The sequence below is a fragment of the Rhinatrema bivittatum genome, chromosome 4 (assembly GCF_901001135.1).
Source record: "Rhinatrema bivittatum chromosome 4, aRhiBiv1.1, whole genome shotgun sequence".
Lineage (NCBI taxonomy): Eukaryota > Metazoa > Chordata > Amphibia > Gymnophiona > Rhinatrematidae > Rhinatrema > Rhinatrema bivittatum.
Genome location: NC_042618.1, coordinates 109,459,636 through 109,480,401, shown reverse-complemented (window position 1 = coordinate 109,480,401; position 20,766 = coordinate 109,459,636). Strand labels below are relative to the sequence as shown.

Below are 20,766 nucleotides of genomic sequence, written 5' to 3'. Positions count from 1 at the left end.
AAAAAAAAAACCCAAACCAGACTGGTTTGCAGACCCCACAAAGAGTTGCAAACCCTGCTATACATCATCAAACCTGGGGTGGCTTCAATCCCCTGTACCCTGTAGCTCATACCTCCAATCCCAGCATAGAAGATGAAGGCTGCTCCTCCCTGGAAGAAAAACCCCTAACTGTCCCCACCTTACACAACAGACACATTTCTGTTTCTGATCAACGATTTAATCACTGATTTTTTTAGTCTAATTTTTCATATTTAAAAACATTTCCACCTGTGATTTCTACTACTGAAGAGGATGATAAAAAGATAACTAATTTTAATGTGGGGAACTGAATAATTCAAAAACAAGAAGCCCAAGAAATCTTTAAGTCAGGAGGTTGTAGCAGAGTCTGGATTCAAACGAGTGAGTCATTTTCAGGAAAAAATAAATACGGTAAATAAAAAAAGTTCCTTTGTCCCGCTCCAGCTGTCCAGAATCCTGAATATACTGAGGCTGCGTCAGCCTCCCCTCCCATCTGCTCATCCAGAATGTCTCGGTCCTAGACATGCATAAAATGTCCTTAAAATTTTAAATAAAACATTTGAGCCATTTAAAAATGGATGTGTCCTGGGCTACCGAGAACAGCTTAGTCAAGTCAGAAGGGAGCCACAGGGATGCCTAATTACCCCATTTCCATGTCTTTTATAATTAATGTTCCAGAAGAGGAAAAAAAAATTGATTACCAAAGCACATGAGGATCTTACATGGAAAAAAAATCTCTTTCCTGATCCAACAAGCAATGTTGGAGAAAACCCTAGAAATCTCTCCCCTTAGTTAATTATGCAGTTCTTTTCTGGAACAATTCCTTTTGAGAACATTTCCTACATAAATAATATCAAACTGTTCTAAATGATATTTCCATCGACTGCAAGAGAACATAAAAACAAGAACTGCATGACATCAAGTCTCCAGCATTCTCAAGCACTTGAGAAGCCATCTTCCAATGTAGTGGAGTCTACGGCACATCTCCAGCGCAGACCCTGGAAACTCACAGGGAATGAAACCACCCTTTCGGAAACATGAGATTTAGACAGCCGCTCGCCAAATATATCCAAACTCTATACCGAAAGAAATCAGGTTAGATCTGGAAGTAAAATGACAGAGCAAAACCTTCCATTTCAGAGGGCATCCATGGAGTTATGCAATCATCCCACAGGTCTGATCAAAGTCTCTGTTCAAAAAGACGTCCAAGCAGCTCTTGTGACCTCCACCGCACACTTATTTGTGTATGAGGGGAGAGAAGAGGAAAAGGAGACAAATATTTGAGAAGACAAAAGATGGAGAGAGACTTCTAACCCTCTTCTTGCATGATAAAGTTGCCATCTTCTGCAAGTCTGGGTAAAAGCACCATGGGAAAAACAAAGCAAGGTGAGCAACTCAGACAGCAGATTTAATCAGGCCTAGCTAACGCTCCTATGCAACTATCACCAATGCCTCATTGCTTGCCACTGACTGGACCAAGTGCTCTGCCACCGTGCACATTGACAGCTGTCTCAGAACTCTAGGGCTACAGTGAGATGGGGAAGCGTTTTAAACAATTTGATTGACTGAACACACTACTTGATGTCATCTTTCAATGAAGCTCAAGGTGTAGAGAGACTGTGAAATCATGAGGCTGAAATACAAATTAAGAGCGGAGCACGGACAAGGGCACAGAAGGAGGGATTAGAGAAGCCAGAGATCCACAGGAGAGATGGTGAATCGTGCAGAAAATAAAAATTTGTACAAAATCTTGAATTAAATATCATTGAATGGATAGGTGAGCAGGATAAGGAGAGAGACATGATCATAGTAAGGTACCTGAGCATCCGGGAAGCAGCAGCATCCCAGATCAGCCAAGGAGAAATCTGCACAGAGGGATCAGAAAGGAGGAAATAAAATCTCAAGAAGGGAAGACTATAACAGCATGGTTGATAGGACACACAGAGGAGATGTCACAAGAGATTTTAACAAGACAGCAATGACAGCAACACGAGGACGAAAAGCGCACATCTATATTATACTTCATAGGGGGAAGCAGAGATAGGGCAGTCATTGTCCTGGATGGCATGTGAGTGTATCCATTCACTTTCAAAATCTATTAATGAACAGTAAAACTGGAGCAGAAAGCTGAAGATGTGTAACTTTCCCAGTGGGTGCACAGTAAGTTAATCAATGTCTAATGTCAGCCAATTCATCAGATGCAATTCACTAAAGAAAGACAACCTGGTTCTGAGCAATCTGCATTCTCACCAAGCTGCATCAGTACACATATGCAGGCACGATATGAGCTGGAAATCACAGACACGCCACACTCGAAGAGCCCAGATCTCAGTTTCCCCATGTCCACAAAGACACTGAGTGATTTCAGATGTGGATCTTCCCCTGGCATGTGAAAGCCTATTTTACCTGGCAGAATGAGGGTGGATGGAGAGTCCTCTGCTGCCCCCTTCATCTGGGAGTCTCCCATCCACCAGATAATCTTCACCGGCTCTGGTGGGCCTACTGCAGCACAGGACAGGTTAAATCGGGAGCCAGGGAGCACAGCCAGGTCTTGGGGCTCGATTGTGAAGTAGGGTACACCTGAAAGCCGAGAAAAAAAAAAAAAGTGGTTTGCCCATCTTTGACACAAGATTCTGTAATATAATTTCTCTTACACATTCACACTGTCCTACACACTGCACTCAAGCAAAAACAAAAAAAATATATCCAGCACATATCTAGTTACATTTCTACCGTTCCCTTTTTAGCTTACATTGGCACTTAAAAATACACCATCTGAAAATGCTTCCCCCAGGGCCCATCCATGCAAAAAAATAACTTACAAGTTAAAAATAAATTTTTACATAATTTAGGAATCCTGCTTCAAAGTGCTCCCCATCCTGCCGCTGTAGCCTGTCAAAAAAGCCGCTCCCATTCAGGCAGCAGGGTTCGTGCACCGTCAAAGAGGGTACAAGGAGCTGCCAGGCCAAGCCTGCCGCCGGTCCCAGAGGAAAACTCTAGGAGAGCAGTGGATGCATCGCCTCACCTTCCACAGTGATCCATATTTCCCGCGACACTGCTCTCTTCCCCTCCATCTCAGCCTCGCACCAGTACCTCCCAGCATCTGGTCGCTCCATCGCTTTTAAGCTAAAGAAAAACAGTAAAACCGGTCAGAATTGCACGGCTCTGGAGGCACGGGGCTGTGCCTAGCAGATGGGCCCCATTCGAGCTTCACCCTCTGCATGCAGGGATGGCCAGTTACCAGGGCTTTGTTTTTCAGCCAAGAGACTGTGTTTGTTAATTGTGGACGTGGGCTTAGTCTGGCCTCCAGGGGAGATTGATACCACATAATGGGGGCTTAGGAGCCCTCTGCACAAAGAGCCTCAAATATTGCCTGCCATATGGTGCTGCACTCAACAAACATCACTGTTACACCTCGCGCCAAAGCCCTGTTCAAGTCATACATAACACACATGCATTAAGCTGTGCCCTATTTTCTGATTATATGTTCTAAATTCTATTTAATGGGAAGAATTCAGCAGCATGAATCATACAGCATGTATTGGAAGTTAGTAGCCATGAAGGCTAAACTGGGATTTTTATGCCCACAATACAGATAAGGCGATCGTTCTACAGAAAGTGTCCCCCCATTATACCATGCTAGGACACTGGTTCAGCAGGAAGACTTTGTCCCCCTTCCCCCTTCAGTGAACCACAACCTCGGTACCTACTTCTCCCCGGCACTTTTCCCCCAGCTCTCTCTCTCTCCCCCGCGGCAGTGATGCACCTTCCTCCCATCTTCCCCAGTGACTGCACCACATCTAGCGGTGAGAAGCTCTCACAAATCCCACTAGGGACAAGTTCCCAGCACAGTGCGACATCAACAATCACAAGGAAAAAGCCCAAGGGTTGGAACAATGCTTACTGAATGACAAGAAAGGAAGCTGGTAGAGAGCACAAACTGCTTCATGCTGTAAAGGAAGCAGCGAGGTCTAATTTTAAAGCTCGGGGTTTTGTTGGACAAGAAATCTCATCTTGTGCCTCAATTTTACCCCCGACTTAAAAACATTAAAAAAATGTGTTTAAAAAAAATTAAAAAACTATAAAAAGCACGAAACACCTGCTTAATGCACCACACAGATACGCATATTCTGCGTGCGGACATACAGGTATGTGCATGTACGTGCAGCACACGTAGCCAAGCTGGAGGTACCTGAGGAAGCTGATCCAGTGGTCATCATCCACGGGAATGTACATCTGGTCCGCACTCATGACTGGCATCCCATCCTTCAGCCACTGGATCTCGGGATCCTTCATGCCTTCCAGGCTGCAGTTCAGCTTCACCCCGTGCCCTTGCGACACAGTCACATTTACAGGGGCTCCTATGAACTGCAAGGACGAGTGTCTCTCTCCTATACACAACAGAGGGAAGACCTCAGAGTTAAGCAGGCCTTGCGGCCTCACAACAAATCAAATTATACCCAGCTGTGCCCGTCACAGAAAGGCTGCCTATTTGCCAATTGCAAACCAACATAACAAAAAGCTGGGTAAATAATCAGACGTTCAACCAGTGCCTGCCAGGCTCCCACATCTCTTTGCACTGTGCACACCAGGTTTCTGGCCATGCAAGCTTTTGTTAGGTCATGCACTGAGAGGCACAAAAAGAATTCATCTCCCCTTCCCCACCTCCAGGCCCCCAGAACATCAGAGATCAAATATTACAAAAAGTTCACTGGTTTATAGGAACAGCTGGAGAAGAGTACATTCCGGTAGGGAAATAAACGCAACCAAATGTAATTCCACAGTGAATGTAAAAATGAGACTAGCTGAAAAAGAGACTGCAAGCACAAGGCATATTCCAAAGGTTCGCCCACCGTGATTAAAGAACAAACCTACAGAGGAAACAGAAGGCGCAGGGCCTCAGTGCCTTTCAGAAGTTAGACAATTACACGTCACTAGGCTCTTATCTCTCTATCAGACAGAGCTTTACTGTATCCTGGGCAAGGAATACAAAGTGCCTACTCCATAGCCAATTTGAGCCAGTCCAGTTTTTACGATGATCTTGATTTGCCATGCCTGAACCAAAAAAAAAAAAAAGATGCTCTTGGCATCCATTTACAAGGTAAAAAAAAAAACAAACCACCACAAAAGAAAACTGTTCAGGTATTACTAATTTAAGCTTAGAGTAACAACTGAACAGTCAAAATGCTCAGCAACAGGAGTTTTCAAATAGTTCCTTATCATGGGATCTCATCTCCCTTAGAATTATAACAGGTTGCTGTTTTTTGGTTTTGTTTTTTGGGTTTTTTTTGAAGGGAATGGGAGTCTTTACACAGAGTATTTCACTAGGCACCAAAAAATGTGGGTGCTTAAAAAGTGCGAGACTGTGGGAGTGTAGCTAGGAACCTAGCACAGATTTTCAGCCCTAGGCCTCTTAATTTAGGCTTCTAAATCTAGGAAAGGAATTGCAGGGCAAAGTTATAGAAGCCTACATTCAGGAAATATATATTTTCAATTGAAAACTTAGGTACCTAAATTTTGCTGAAAATCTTCTAAATTTAGAGGCCTAATAGAAGCACTGAGCATTTCTAAAAATTGACCCCTTAGCAGGTATAAATTGCTAACCTAATTAGGATAATAAAATTTAGGCACTCAACCCTAATCAGTTTTCGAAAGCTTAACTGTCAAGTTAAGCACCTAAACTGTTTGAAATTGACTCTGCAATGTATAAATGCAAGACATGTTACTTTCCATCCAGTATAAAAGCAACCCCCCCCCCCCCATGATCTCCCAAGAGAAGACTACTTTTATTTAAAAATGTCTTTGTAATCTAGATTTTAAGGCCTTTACTACACTACAAAACCACAACTGAAGCAGAATCTATGTTCTTCCTGGTCACCTGTTGGTTTTACTATAAAATATATATTCAGTCTAGAAACACGGCAGTGATGGGGCATTGAGGGATATAGCAGTGCAAATCCTTCTGGGGATAGCTGGGCTTCACTTTCTGGGGATAGCTGGGCCTCACTTTCTGCTAGCTACTTTGCAGAAGTTGGCAATCCTGAAAACCCGAACCAACTGCAGCCCTTCAATGAAGACTCCAAGATCTGAAGGCTATAAATCAGCTTTCCTGACAGGAAGATTGCCTCTGTAACCGGGAAGTGTCTTGCTGGTATATGAAAAGCTTTCTATGGATCAGTACTTGAACCTGGTGGCATGTCCTAGGCCTCTGGCTCTTAAATTTGTCAACAAGCTCCAGGTCAGAAGGGACAGGCTGAGCCAATCCAGGTTTTACCCCACATCTCTACGAATGGATGTGCAATCCTGCTTTCTTTAGAGAGCTTGGAAGTACAAGCCTATCAGTACAACAGTGGTAAACCAGGAGTGCTTCAGCTTGCCCTTTAACAGCCCCATACTGTCCTTGTAGTATATTTCACATGTTGGGATACAGAGCACAGCAACTTCACGTTATGGATACTTCTAACCTGAACTGCCTTTTAGCATGCATATTTCAATTTCACTTTGTAGAAACAGACGTAGCCAAAACTCATCCTGCCTAGCCATGCACCAGTTTGTGTTAACAGGACTTTGTCCCACAAGGATTCTGACAAAGGCCTAATCCTGGCAGAGGAAAAATGCTGACTGCAGTGAGGCAGCGCTGCTGTGAGCACATTTCCATGACATATAGCTGACTTCTAACCACAGCTTGTGTCAAGGTCATAGTTATCTAACCGCACATTTAACCAAGATACTAGCTCATCTCCAATAATGTCATCCCACAATGTTTGAAGATACCACTCATAAAAGAGAAAACTCTTATACCCTACTACTGCAAAACTTGCCACTCTCACCAGTGACTTTCTCCATAGCCTCTCAATAGCAGAAATCCTTTCCTCAACAAATTCCTCTGGACTTCACTGTCTGCCTAGAACAGAACTCCCTGCAGACCCCTCACTCTCACCAAGGCGGGCAAATGCTCAGCTCTCGAAGTCCCATTAGAACAAAGTGCAACCTAGCAGGGCAGTGGTGCTCAAAACAGGTCTTCAGCCTGCTTCCCCCACCACCACAAACCAGCAACACATGAAAGTACTTCCTTTCATCCAGACCAGTAGCCGCCCATCCCAGCTGCACCTCCTGGGATAATTAAGAGATGTAAATTGAGGATGGTTGGGGGTGGGCAGGGGCGGATTGAGGGAAAATAGTGGCCCGAGGGATTTTTCTCCATACTGGCCCATGGGTACCCAATTACATATACAATATAATTTACATATATATGTACACACCCCTATATTTAGGCATGGTCCTCCCATATCAACACAGTACTATTTGCCAAAACTCAAAGAATAACAACCTCACCTATGAAAAAGAATACCACAAATATTACACCAGAATCTAAAATATCAATACACCTCCTATCAGGAAAACAGAACAGGCCAAGCTACTACAGATCCCTACAGAGAAAACATATGCTAAAAGAATGCTTCATCTCAATCTTTGCATTCAGAACACAAACTCTCACTAAAAACAGAATAAAGCCGCATAAAGTATAAATAGAAATGTGCAGACAAAAACTAAACTGTAAAACGTATCACGCCAGACTCTATACAGTGCAACAATGGAAAAACAAAAATGACACCATTCCTCATGAAACAAAATCAAGATATATAAATCATGAATCATAATTATAAAGTCACACTAATAAAATAATTTCAAAACAGCTGATGAATAGAATATCCAATGATTAAAGACTCAAGCAAATTTTGAAACCTTTACCAAACCCCAATAAAATATTTCAAACAGCAGACATCACATACTACCCAATAATTAAAATGGTAGTCAATCAAGAAAAATGAACTTAAAAAGCCACCTTTACTTACCCTCTCCAGCAGTTCTCCTACTCCTTTCCCTTGCTGGCCACACCAGAAGCAGCAGTAGCTGCTGAAGCTGTCCTCATGGTCCTCTTCCTTAGGGACCACAACCAATCTCTTCTCTCTCTCACACACACACCAGTCATACCCTCAAGACCAGTTTCTGTCTCTCACACACCAATCATCTCCCCAACCAGTCTCTCTCACACACACACACCAGTCATCTCCCTGATCAGTCTCACACATACACACGTCACCTCTGGCCAGTCTCTCTCAATCACACAATGCTCTCGTTCCCTCTTACACATAGGATTTCAATCACACACATGCTCTCTCTATTTCACTTACACACAAGCTCTCAATCACACACATGTTCTATCTCACTTACAAACAGGCTCAATCATACACATGCCCTCTCTCACAGCCACAAGCCAGCCAAAAACATGCTCCACCTCTCTTGTGCACACACACATAAGCACCCTCCCTGACTCACATATACACCACACACATACAGAAGCACCCTCTCTCACATACACATTACACTCTCACAGAAGCACCTTGCTTTCAGACTTGCAGCATTTTTCACTTTTACTAAAAGTGAAAATGATGATCCCAACCATTAAATAAGAAAACCACATTCCTATCAGAAGGCAAAATGACACCCTTCCTTCAGGTTCTGACCTCCCAAGGAACAGCCACCCACACCGTACAGCTTCTCTTGTTTTACACTTTCAGGCAATAAAGCAAGTGTCTTTCTTCAAACTATCAGTCATATGATTATTCATGTGGGAGATATGGAACCGAAAGACATCCTTAGTCAACTTCCCTTTTAAATGGGAAGATTCCAGTCTTAGTCATTTAAAAATATACATTTTCTAAAGGCTTAAAAAAAAAAAAAAATAGCAAAACCGTTTCAGATTGGAACTATTCTAGTCTTCATGCTTAAATTAAAATTATTAAAACTAAAAAAAAAAACCCAAACTCCACGTGGCAACAGTATCTTAAATTTGTGATTTTGCTGAGATGAACATTTTAAAATAGTTTAATTTTTTTTGCTTTAGTATTTATCTCTACCCACTTTGCTAGATTTTATTATCCAGAAGAGGGATGCTTAAAATTCAGTAATTTCATCTTTCATCCAACTTTTCAAAAGTTGCGCTACCAGCACAAAAGTTGAGGTATATGTATTATCACATTTCATTTTTTTTTAAACTGGCAGGTTCCTGTCTCACATTTACACACACACACACCGTTCCTTTCTCACATACACACAGAAGCACCCTTCCGATCTAAGGCCCCCAGCTGAACAGCTGGTCTCCGGCGGCGGTTAGCAGCACCTGTGTTCACTTCTTCAGCCCCCGCCGGCCTTGATTTTAATTTCTTTGGCTGGCTGGGAAGCGCCCATCTTCTTTTCTTCGGCCTCCTCCACCGCTGGCCTCGATTTTAATTTATTCGGCCCCCGCTGGCTTAGTCTCCGGCAGGGGCTGGCTGGGAGGCTCCCATCTTCATTTCTTCGGCCCCCGCCGGCTTGGTCTCCCGCGGGGGCTGGCTGGGAGGTGCTGAGGCTGAGAAAGAGCCATGCGGTCGAGACCACGTGACCAACTAGACCGGCCCACTGGGGGAAGCCCGATCCCCCGATAGGCCAATCTGCCCCTGGGGGTGGGGTGGGGAAGATTTGCAGAAAGTGAAAGCAGTGTCAATACAAAACATTTTCGTTTTAAAATGCCTTAACTTGCCTCCAAGAACTCAAATCAACATGTCCTTCAACCTCTATTTCCCCATTTGATTCACTTCTATCCAGTGTCTTACTAAATCGAGCATCCTGATTTGTGCCAGTCAGTCCGAGTTCCCGCCTTGGTTATATAGATATGCATTAGTATCGTTCGTCAGCTGCCCCGTCCACACAATAGGACCTGAAAGGACTGCGGGGTAGGTGGTGTGTGCGCGCGTTTCCAGTGCATACCTCACAATTAATGGAAAACTATCAGGCATGATTGAAGACAGTCCTGATTTGTCAACTCCCAACTCCAAGCATTCTGAGGATTTGTAGTCCTGCATTAAATACAAGAAGCATGACACATGGCAAGATGCTACGATTAAATATTACTATTGAGCGCAACAAAAAGGTGGCAGCTCAAGTCCGAGGAGGGCAATGGGATAACTGCCACTACGGTGTTGGACCCCTGCTGGCTAACAAGGGATTCAGAGTGTGTGCCTTCGAGCAGGTGCCAAAGATAGAGAGGGAGAGAGATGACTCAACGTGTGCCCAATGGACTGGCGTTAACTGTGGGATATAAAGTGAACCAGGCAGTAGGAACATTAATACAAATAAATAAATAAAAAAGTTGCACCGGACCCATAAGGACCTGCCACCGAGTTAAGGGTCAACAAGAAAACTTCAGGGCTGCCAGAGTTAGGCATGGCTGTAGGTTTTGAGAGGGCTGCCACTCAGTGGTGTCTTCAGACAGACGTATTTGGGGTGGGAAGGGCAAGCCAAAGAAGAAATTTTACTCCTGGGGCAATTCTGTACCAAAAATTAAAAGATTCTGCACACACATTTTCTAAATTCTGCAAAATTCAGTATATTTGTCAAAATAATATTTTCTGCAAAATTATCATTCTATGTTTCAGTGCAATCCAGTATTTTCATTGAAATAGTATAGAAAACAAAGAGCCTTCACATTTCTCTCTCTTAGCCCTCTGCCCAACACATCCTGACTTGAAAGTGCATCTCTTAATGTGGTGCATGTATGGCAAGGAGAAACCATGAAAGCATCGGAAACAGGACTGGAGAACTCCAAGGTATAACCTCTTTGGATTCTAACCAAGACCCACTGGACCCAATGCCAATACAACTTGGATGGGTAACTGCCTATCACTGAAATCAGAATTTGGGTCCCCCAGCATTTATTGGGAACTAGGAGAGGTAGAAAGCTGTCCTGGAGGTTCCTTCTTTTCCACCTCTCCTGGATAGTTGAAACCTACCAAAGGTTAGTGTACTGAGAGAGCTGTAAGCCTGCCCTTATATTATGGAACCTTTGGGCGACACAAGTCATAACTGTAGGGCGGTCCTTTAGCAACCACAGGATACGAGACTCCCCCGCCATACATCTGCCATCTTCTCAAGATCCTCAAACAAAAGTGTACCCTTAGAGAGGTTTTGTCAGATGGATTCTGTTTTCAAAAACCAGTCAACCAATTCCATAACCTAAAGGAATCTCCTGGCTGCCACAATGGATGCCATGCTCCTCGCAGATGTAGGTACAAAATCAAGGGAGGCATCAGCCAAATAAGCTACCCCGGTTCCAAAATTAGAGGCATTCTCCAGAACATCTTCCATAGATTGCAGAACGTCCTATTGTACATGCGGAAACAAGAGAAAAATCAGACCTTGCCACAATAAAAAGCTATAGGGTGCTCTCTGCAGAGCCACACTCACTGCCATAAAGGACTGCTTCAAAACAGATTCTATCATTCTGCCCTGTTCATCCTTCAAGGCGGCACCACTTTCTACAGGAATAGTGGTCTGCTTGGATGCAGAGCGCACCAAGGCATCCACTTTCAGGAACCTAAACTTTCCGTTATGCTGAGGCGCCAAAAGAACGCAGCTCAGATAAAGAGTATTATCCTTTAAAATTTGCCTTATGAGAAATACATTACAAATCAGTCAAATCCTGAACCACCTGATGCAATGGAAGAGACAGAGGGCTTTCTGTTACTGGCCATAATTGCATTCTTAGCTGAAGCAGCCGCCTCCTCCTCTTCTGCAATTTTCAGAGTCCTTAAGGACTGTGTGATTAAAGACGAAAGCTCGCCCCTATGAAAAAAGACAGTCCATGGAGAAACAGTCCTCCCTGGGGGGCGGGGGGTCTTCTCCCTCTATCTCCTCGAGCTTTAAAAATGTTTCTAAAGAGCCCTCCAAATCTGAGAAAACTTCCTCCTTAGCCTTATGCTCCTCTTTTCTGGACCTTTTAGAGACAGATGTTTCCACAAGAGCAGAAGAAAAATCTAGAACTGACTTGGGACCGAACTCTGACCCATTGAAAAGGCCGGCTGAAGGCATTTTAAAAATGCCTTAGATAATGATGCTCAGGCCATAGAAGAGGAATTCAAGGAGAAAGGAACCAATCCTGTTCCTTTACTATCCAGTGCTGCACTAGAAATGGGCTCCTTGGGAGTGAGAGAAGAAGGTCTCAACTCCCTCTTCACACACACCTGTGGTTCCAAGATGGCTGCCGGGGTACCCATGGTGACCACTTCTACAGTGGAGAGAGAAATTTACCACCGAGCCCACTGGTAAAAGACCCCCAGAAACGCTAGACTCACTACCCTGCTAACCCGTTGGCTGCTCAGTACAACCCTCTGCAATGTTTTTCCATAGATGCAGAGTGCAGCTTCTTAGCTCCACACTTGCTGCAGAGCATAGGTTTTTCCCGTGCTCTGCAGATGACGACATGCTAACCGGTTACCACAGCAGAGAGCATGAGAAACACAGGCACTCACCCCTGAATGATTCTTCTAGTGGACCTGCACTGATTTAAAAAAAAAAAAAGGCTGTCTATGGCTGGAGCAGAGCGCCTGTTCTGTCTTTTGTTTTTAAGCTTTGTGCTACCAGAGCTAAACAAAACCTTAAACTGGCTATTAAAAAAATGACATTACAAGAAAACGTCCCAAAGACCTTTTGTGTAAAATTCAATGCATTGTTCAACCAGTTCTCCTATATAGGAGGGGCGTCTGGAGTCTATACAGGATGGGTTAGAATCCCATTACAAAATCTGGAATACAGGATGTGTTTACAGAACTAGTAGTGCATAAACTCCACCAACAACAAGCTCACAGCAGAATGTTTCCCCCTTACAAAATCTTACAAAAAACAGTTCTTATTCTGGTGGTGTCTCATTTACCAAAACTGAATAAAACCGCTTTTCCCCTACCATATCAGAACAGTTTACAATAAAAGTGTCCTCATTATTATAGACAAAAAGGACACTCCCTCAACTCCTATACTCATCCTAAAATCATCTTAATATTCCTATAATTAAATTTAAACACAAAATCAGTAATCCTAATGTGTCACTAACTATTCTGAACCCAAAAGAAATAGGGAGGCTCCTATTCACTCCTAAAAATACAATACTGCAACTAACAAATTTTAAATCCTGGATACAGGTAAGACCGGGCCAGAAAAATAAGTTTGTTCTGAATATGTAGCATAGTGGAATTCCACAGAACTAGACCCAAATAATTGTAGTAAATCAGGACTAGGCAATCCTATTCCTGGAGTATCACAAACAGGCCTAGTTTTAGTACAGCTACAATGAATATGCATGAAGTATACTGCTACTATTAATTATCATTTCTATATTCCTACTTGATGTATGCAGCACTGTACAAAAAGAGATAAGAGATAAGAGATAGCCCCCCGCATAGTAGAGCTTACAATCTAAGCAAGACCAACAGCAAAAGAAAAACTTTGGGGAAAAAAACAACCCATCAACAAAAACTTTATTGAGAATTCGATCAGACCCCGGTAGGCCACTACCAGACACATAGTGAATTCACCAATACATTTAAAGGACGTTAGACACATTCCTACTCCCATAGCAACCTAAAACTTAACTAGGAACTGATCAAAATTGAGATGAAGGCAGCAGTCCAGCAGCAAGAGGGGGGCTTCCCAGTCTTTTCAATAGAGTGTCACATGTATGATTTTTTACCCACCGGTGAGAAGTTATACATGTGCATGTGATGCAAAGAGCTCCTGGCTCTCAGAGAACGAGTCCGATCTCTGGAGGCTAGAGTGGCAGACCTGGAGGAGCTGAGGCAGACAGAGAGGTATATAGATGAGACCTTCAGGGACATAGTAGTCAAGTCCCAACTTCAGACTGGTAGCCCTGGTGCTGCCTTGGAGGAAGAAGGTCTCATGATGGAGAGCACTAACCAGGTGCAGAAGGAAAGGATCCTGTAGCAAGGACCTGCTCTCCAGGTGATGCATTGTCCTTTCGCACCGAGGATATCTCCCCAAGGCCTACTGTCCAGGAGGGAAGGGTCAGGTCGTCCGTCATAGTTGGTGATTCGATTATTAGGAATGTAGATAGCTGGGTGGCTGGTGGGCGTGAGGATCGCCCGGTAACATGCCTACCTGGTGCGAAGGTGGCGGACCTCACACGTCACCTAGATAGGATTTTAGACAGTGTTGGGAAGGAGCCGGCTGTCATGGTACATTTGGGCACCAACGACATAGGAAAATGTGGGAGGGAGGTTCTGGAAGCCAAATTTAGGCTCTTAGGTAGAAAGCTTAAATCCAGAACCTCCAGGGTAGCATTCTCTGAAATGCTCCCTGTTCCACGCGCAGGTCACCAGAGGCAGGCAGAGCTCCGGAGTCTCAATGCGTGGATGAGACGATGGTGCAAGGAAGAGAGATTCAGTTTTGTTAGACACTGGGGAACCTTTTGGGGAAGGGGGGGGGGGAGTCTTTTCCGAAGGGATGGGCTCCACCTTAACCAGGGTGGAACCAGACTGCTGGCGCTAACCTTTAAAAAGGAGATAGAGCATCTTTTAAACTAGAACAAAGGGGAAAGCCGACAGTCGCTCAGCAGCGCATGGTTCAGGGAGAGGTATCTTTAAAGGATACTAATGATGCATTAGAATTAGGGCATCCCGACAGTGAGGTTCCAATAATTAGAAAAATAGTCCAAGTGCCTGTAACTAAAAACTCACCTGAGCTAAAACATTCTAACTTATCCCTATCAATTAAAAAGCAGAATGAAAATACAGACAAAAAACAAACTTTGAAATGTTTGTATGCTAATGCCAGAAGTCTAAGAAGTAAGATGGGAGAATTAGAATGTATAGCAGTGAATGATGACAGACTTTATTGGCATCTCAGAGACATGGTGGAAAGAGGATAACCAATGGGACAGTGCTATACCGGGGTACAAATTATATCGCAGTGACAGAGAGGAGCACCCGGGAGGAGGTGTGGTGCTTTATGTCCGGGGTGGCATAGAGTCCAACAGGATAAACATCCTGCATGAGACTAAATACAAAATTGAATCTTTATGGGTAGAAATCCCTTGTGTGTCAGGGAAGACTATAGTGATAGGGGTATACTACTGTCCACCTGGTCAAGATGGTGAGACTGACAGTGAAATACTAAGAGAAATTAGGGAAGCTAACCAAATTGGTAGTGCAGTAATAATGGGAGACTTCAATTACCCTTCTCTAATAAGACGTCATGTAAATATGATTTTGCTTAATGTGCTATTTGCTTACAGAGCCATCATAACACCTGTTATGATGGCTCTGTAAGCAAATAGCACATTAAGCAAAATCATATTTACATGACGTCTTTTTAGAGAAGATTTGTATTCGTTGTGTTTCATCATAACTGTTTCTAGTGTGTAGACTTCAATTACCCCAATATTGACTGGGTAAATGTATCATCAGGACCCGCTAGAGAGAACGCTCCTGGATGGAATAAATGATAGCTTTATGGAGCAATTGGTTCAGGAACCAACGAGAGAGGGAGCAATTTTAGATCTAATTCTCAGTGGAGCACAGGACTTGGTGAGAGAGGTAATGGTGGTGGGGCCCGCTTGGCAATAGTGATCATAATATGATCAAATTTGATTTAATGCCTGGAAGAGGAACAGTGTGCAAATGCACGGCTCTCGTGCTAAACTTTCAAAAGGGAAACTTTGATAAAATGAGAAAAAGTGTTAGAAAAAAAACTGAAAGGAGCAGCTACAAAAGTAAAAAATGTCCAAGAGGCGTGGTCATTGTTAAAAAATACCATTCTAGAAGCACAGTCCAGATGTATTCCACACATTAAGAAAGGTGGAAAGAAGGCAAAACGATTACTGGCATGGTTAAAAGGGGAGGTGAAAGAAGCTATTTTAGCCAAAAGATCTTCATTCAAAATTTGAAGAAGGATCCAACAGAAGAAAATAGGATAAAGCATAAATGTTGGCAAGTTAAATGTAAGACATTGATAAGACAGGCTAAGAGAGAATTTGGAAAGAAGTTGGCTGTAGAGGCAAAAACTCACAGTAAAAAACATTTTTTAAATATATCCGAAGCAGAAAGCCTGTGAGGGAGTCAGTTGATCGAGGGGTTAAAGGGGCACTTAGAGAAGATAAGGCCATCGCGGAAAGATTAAATGATTTCTTTGCTTCGGTGTTTACTGAACAGGATGTTGGGAGGTACCCGTAATGGAGAAGGTTTTCATGGGTAATGATTCAGATGGACTGAATCAAATCACGGTGAACCTAGAAGATGTGGTAGGCCTGATTGACAAACTGAAGAGTAGTAAATCACCTGGACCGGATGGTATACACCCCAGAGTTCTGAAGGAACTAAAAAAATGAAATTTCAGACCTATTAGTAAAAATTTGTAACCTATCATTAAAATCATCCATTGTACCTGAAGACTGGAGGATAGCAAATGTAACCCCAATATTTAAAAAGGGCTCCAGGGGTGATCCAGGAAACTACAGACCAGTTAGCCTGACTTCAGTGCCAGGAAAAATAGTGAAAAGTGTTCTAAACATCAAAATCACAGAACATATAGAAAGACACGGTTTAATGGAACAAAGTCAGCATGGCTTTACCCAGGGCAAGTCTTGCCTCACAAATCTGCTTCACTTTTTTTGAAGGAGTTAATAAACATGTGGATAAAAGGTGAACCGGTAGATATAGTATACTTGGATTTTCAGAAGGCGTTTGACAAAGTTCCTCATGAGAGGCTTCTAGGAAAAGTAAAAAGTCATGGGATAGGTGGCGATGTCCTTTCGTGGATTGCAAACTGGCTAAAAGACAGGAAACAGAGAGTAGGATTAAATGGACAATTTTCTCAGTGGAAGGGAGTGGACAGTGGAGTGCCTCAGGGATCTGAATTGGGACCCTTACTTTTCAATATATTTATAAATGATCTGGAAAGAAATACGACGATGAGATAATCAAATTTGCAGATGACACAAAATTGTTCAGAGTAGTTAAATCACAAGCAGATTGTGATAAATTGCAGGAAGACCTTGTGAGACTGGAAAATTGGGCATCCAAATGGCAGATGAAATTTAATGTGGATAAGTGCAAGGTGATGCATATAGGGAAAAATAACCTATGATATAATTACACAAATGTTGGGTTCCATATTAGGTGTTACAACCCAAGAAAGACATCTAGGTGTCATAGTGGATAACACATTGAAATCGTCGGTTCAGTGTGCTGCGGCAGTCAAAAAAGCAAACAGAATGTTGGGAATTATTCGAAAGGGAATGGTGAATAAAACGGAAAGTGTCATAATGCCTCTATAATCGCTCCATGGCGAGACCACACCTTGAATACTGTGTACAATTCTGGTCGCCGCATCTCAAAAAAGATATAATTGCGATGGAGAAGGTACAGAGAAGGGCTACCAAAATGATAAGGGGAATGGAACAGCTCCCCTATGAGGAAAGACTAAAGAGGTTAGGACTTTTCAGCTTGGAGAAGAGACGGCTAAGGGGGGATATGATAGAGATGTTTAAAATCATGAGAGGTCTAGAACGGGTAGATGTGAATCGGTTATTTACTCTTTCGGATAGTAGAAAGACTAGGGGGCATTCCATGAAGTTAGCATGGGGCACATTTAAAACTAATCGGAGAAAGTTCTTTTTTACTCAACGCACAATTAAACTCTGGAATTTGTTGCCAGAGGATGTGGTTAGTGCAGTTAGTATAGCTGTGTTTAAAGAAGGATTGGATAAGTTCTTAGAGGAGAAGTCCATTACCTGCTATTAAGTTCACTTAGAGAATAGCCACTGCCATAGCAATGGTAACATGGAATAGACTTAGTTTTTGGGTACTTGCCAGGTTCTTATGGCCTGGATTGGCCACTGTTGGAAACAGGATGCTGGGCTTGATGGACCCTTGGTCTGACCCAGTATGGCATTTTCTTATGTTCTTATGGTTAAAAATTAATAAGGCTGTAAAGAAGGATAATCAGGAGTTAAGATTTGAATGCAGACTCAAAATAAGGCGGATTTTTAGACTGGATTTAAATAAGGCATGACCAGGAGCATGACACACTAACTCAGGAAGTCTATTCCATGCATATGGTATAGTCAGATGGAAAACATGGAGTTAGGAATTGGCAACAGAAGAGAAAAGCATAGATAGGAGTGAGTTGCCTGATGTGCGGAGTGCACCAGGAGGAGTATAGGAAGAGTTAAGAGAGGAGAAGAAGTGAGGAGCTGCAGAGTGAAGGCTTTTGTAGGTAAAAGGAGTTAGAAGTGTATGCAGAAATGGGTAGGGCGTCAATAGAGAGAATGGAGAAGAGGGGTTATATAGGTGCAGCAACTATGGCATAAGATAAGTTGTGCAACTGAATTTTGGAAAAGTTGAAATGGAGGAATTGTTCACTGGGAGACCTGTGAGGAGCAAGTTGCAGTAATCTAAGTGGGAGGTGATTAGAGAGTAGATAAGGGTTCTAATAGTGTGTTCAGAAAGGAAGGGATGAATTTTGGCGATATTATAACGACACTTTAGCAGTGTTTTGGACAAGTGTAGAGAAGGAGAGAGAGAATCAAAGATTAACCCAAGGCTGAGGGGACTGGGAGGATTACAATGTTGTCCACAGAAATGGAGGAAGAGGGGATGAGGCTTGGGAGGAAGATAAGGAGCTCAGCCTTGGCCATCTTAAGTTTAAGGTGACCGTGAGATATTCAGGCAACAGTGTCAGACAAGCAGGCTGAGATTTGGGACTGGACTCCTGATAAAATTTCTGGTGTAGAGAGGTAAATCTAGGATTCATCAGCATAAAGATTGTATTGAAAGTCATGAGAGAAGATCAGAACACCAGGGGAATTATAGAAACATAGAAACATAGAAATGACGGCAGAAGAAGACCGAATGGCCCATCCAGTCTGCCCAGCAAGCCTCACACATTTTTTCTCTCATTCTTATCTGTTACTCTTAGCTCCTTGTTCTATTCCCCTTCCACCCCCACCATTAATGTAGAGAGCAGTGATGGAGCTGCATGCAAGTGAAATATCTAGCTTGATTAGTTAGGGGTAGTAGGGGCAGTAACTGCCGCGATAAGCAAGCTACACCCATGCTTATTTGTTTTACCTAGACTATGTTGTACAGCTCTTGTTGGTTTTTTTTTTCTTCTCCCCTGCTGTAGAAGCAGAGAGCCATGCTGGATATGCATTGAAAGTGAAGTATCAGGCACATTTGGTTGGGGTAGTAACCGCCGTAACAAGCCAGCTACTCCTCGCTTTGTGATTGTGAATCCTTTTTTTTCTTCACCCCTGTCGTTGAAGCTATGCAGGATATGCGTGAAGCATCAGTTTTTTGTTTTTGTTTTTTTTTTTCCCCCTGCCGTTGAAGCAGAGAGTTATGCTGGAAATGCGTGATGTATCAGTCTTTCTCCCATGCCGATGCAGCAGAGAACCATGCTGGATATGCATGGAAAGTGAAGTATCAGGCACATTTGGTTTGGGGTAGTAACTGCCGTAACAAGCCAGCTACTCCCCGCGTTTTGAGTGCGAACCCTTTTTCTTCTCCTTTGCCGTTGTAGCAGAGAGCTCTGCTGGATGTGTGAAGTATCAGTTATTCTTCTCCCCTATCATTGAAGCAGAGAGCTATGCTGTATATGCATTGAAAGTGAAGTATCAGGCATATTTGGTTTGGGGTAGTAACCGCCGTAACAAGCCAGCTACTCCCCTCTTTATGAGTGCAAATCCTTTTTTCCATTACCTCTTGCTGTTGAAGCTTAGAGCGATGTAGGAGTCACAGTAAGCATGTGTATGTTTATTTAATAAGGGTATTGTGTCAATAGCCATCATTCTGGCGAGTCACCCACTCTTCATTGGTGGCCTCTTGACTTTATGGATCCGCAGTGTTTATCCCACGCCCCTTGAAGTCTTTCACAGTTCTGGTCTTCACCACTTCCTCCGGAAGGGCATTCCAGGCATCCACCACCCTCTCCGTGAAGAAATACTTCCTGACATTGGTTCTGAATCTTCCTCCCTGGAGCCTCAAATCGTGACCCCTGGTTCTGCTGATTATTTTCCTACGGAAGAGGTTTGTCGTTGTTTTTGGATCATTAAAACCTTTCAAGTATCTGAAAGTCTGTATCATATCACCTCTGCTCCTCCTCTCCTCCAGGGTGTACATATTTAGATTCTTCAATCTCTCCTCGTACGTCATCCTATGAAGATCCTCCACCTTCCTGGTCGCCCTTCTCTGTACTGCTTCCATCTTGTCTTTGTCTTTTTGTAGATACGGTCTCCAGAACTGAACACAGTACTCCAGGTGAGGCCTCACCAAGGACCTGTACAAGGGAATAATCACTTCCCTTTTCTTACTTGATATTCCTCTCTCTATGCAGCCCAGCATTCTTCTGGCTTTTGCTATCGCCTTGTCGCATTGTTTCGCTGTCTTCACATCATTAGACACTATCACCCCAAGGTCCCTCTCCTGCTCCGTGCACATCAGCCTTTCCCCCCCCATCGAGTACAGTTCATTCGGATTTCCACTCCCCATATGCATGACTTTGCACTTCTTGGCATTGAATCTCAGCTGCCATATCTTCGACCACTCTTCCAGTTTCCTTAGATCCCGTCTCATTCTCTCCACTCCTTCCGGCGTGTCCACTCTGTTGCAGATCTTAGTGTCATCCGCAAAAAGACAAACCTTACCTTCTATCCCGTCTGCAATGTCGCTCACAAAGATATTGAACAGGACCGGTCCCAACACCGATCCTTGCGGCACACCACTTAAAACCGCTCTCTCTTCAGAGAAGGCTCCATTTACCATCACACATTGTTTTCTGTCCGTCAACCAATTTGCAATCCAGGTCACCACATCGGCACTCACTCCCAAGCTTCTCGTTTTATTCACCAGTCTCCTGTGC

At 43.3% G+C, this 20,766-nt stretch overlaps 1 protein-coding gene across 1 annotated transcript in view; it reads right to left on the bottom strand.

Annotated features, from left to right (window-relative positions):
* TYRO3 (TYRO3 protein tyrosine kinase) overlaps positions 1 to 20,766 on the bottom strand; it is a 116,896-nt gene that overhangs the window by 81,978 nt on the left and 14,152 nt on the right. The window contains exons 2-4 of the mRNA XM_029598655.1: positions 4,211 to 4,409; positions 3,044 to 3,144; positions 2,425 to 2,598 (exon numbers count right to left, since the gene is read on the bottom strand). Of these exons, the coding sequence (XP_029454515.1) occupies positions 2,425 to 2,598; positions 3,044 to 3,144; positions 4,211 to 4,409 (474 nt within the window). The remainder of the gene's footprint in view (positions 1 to 2,424; positions 2,599 to 3,043; positions 3,145 to 4,210; positions 4,410 to 20,766) is intronic.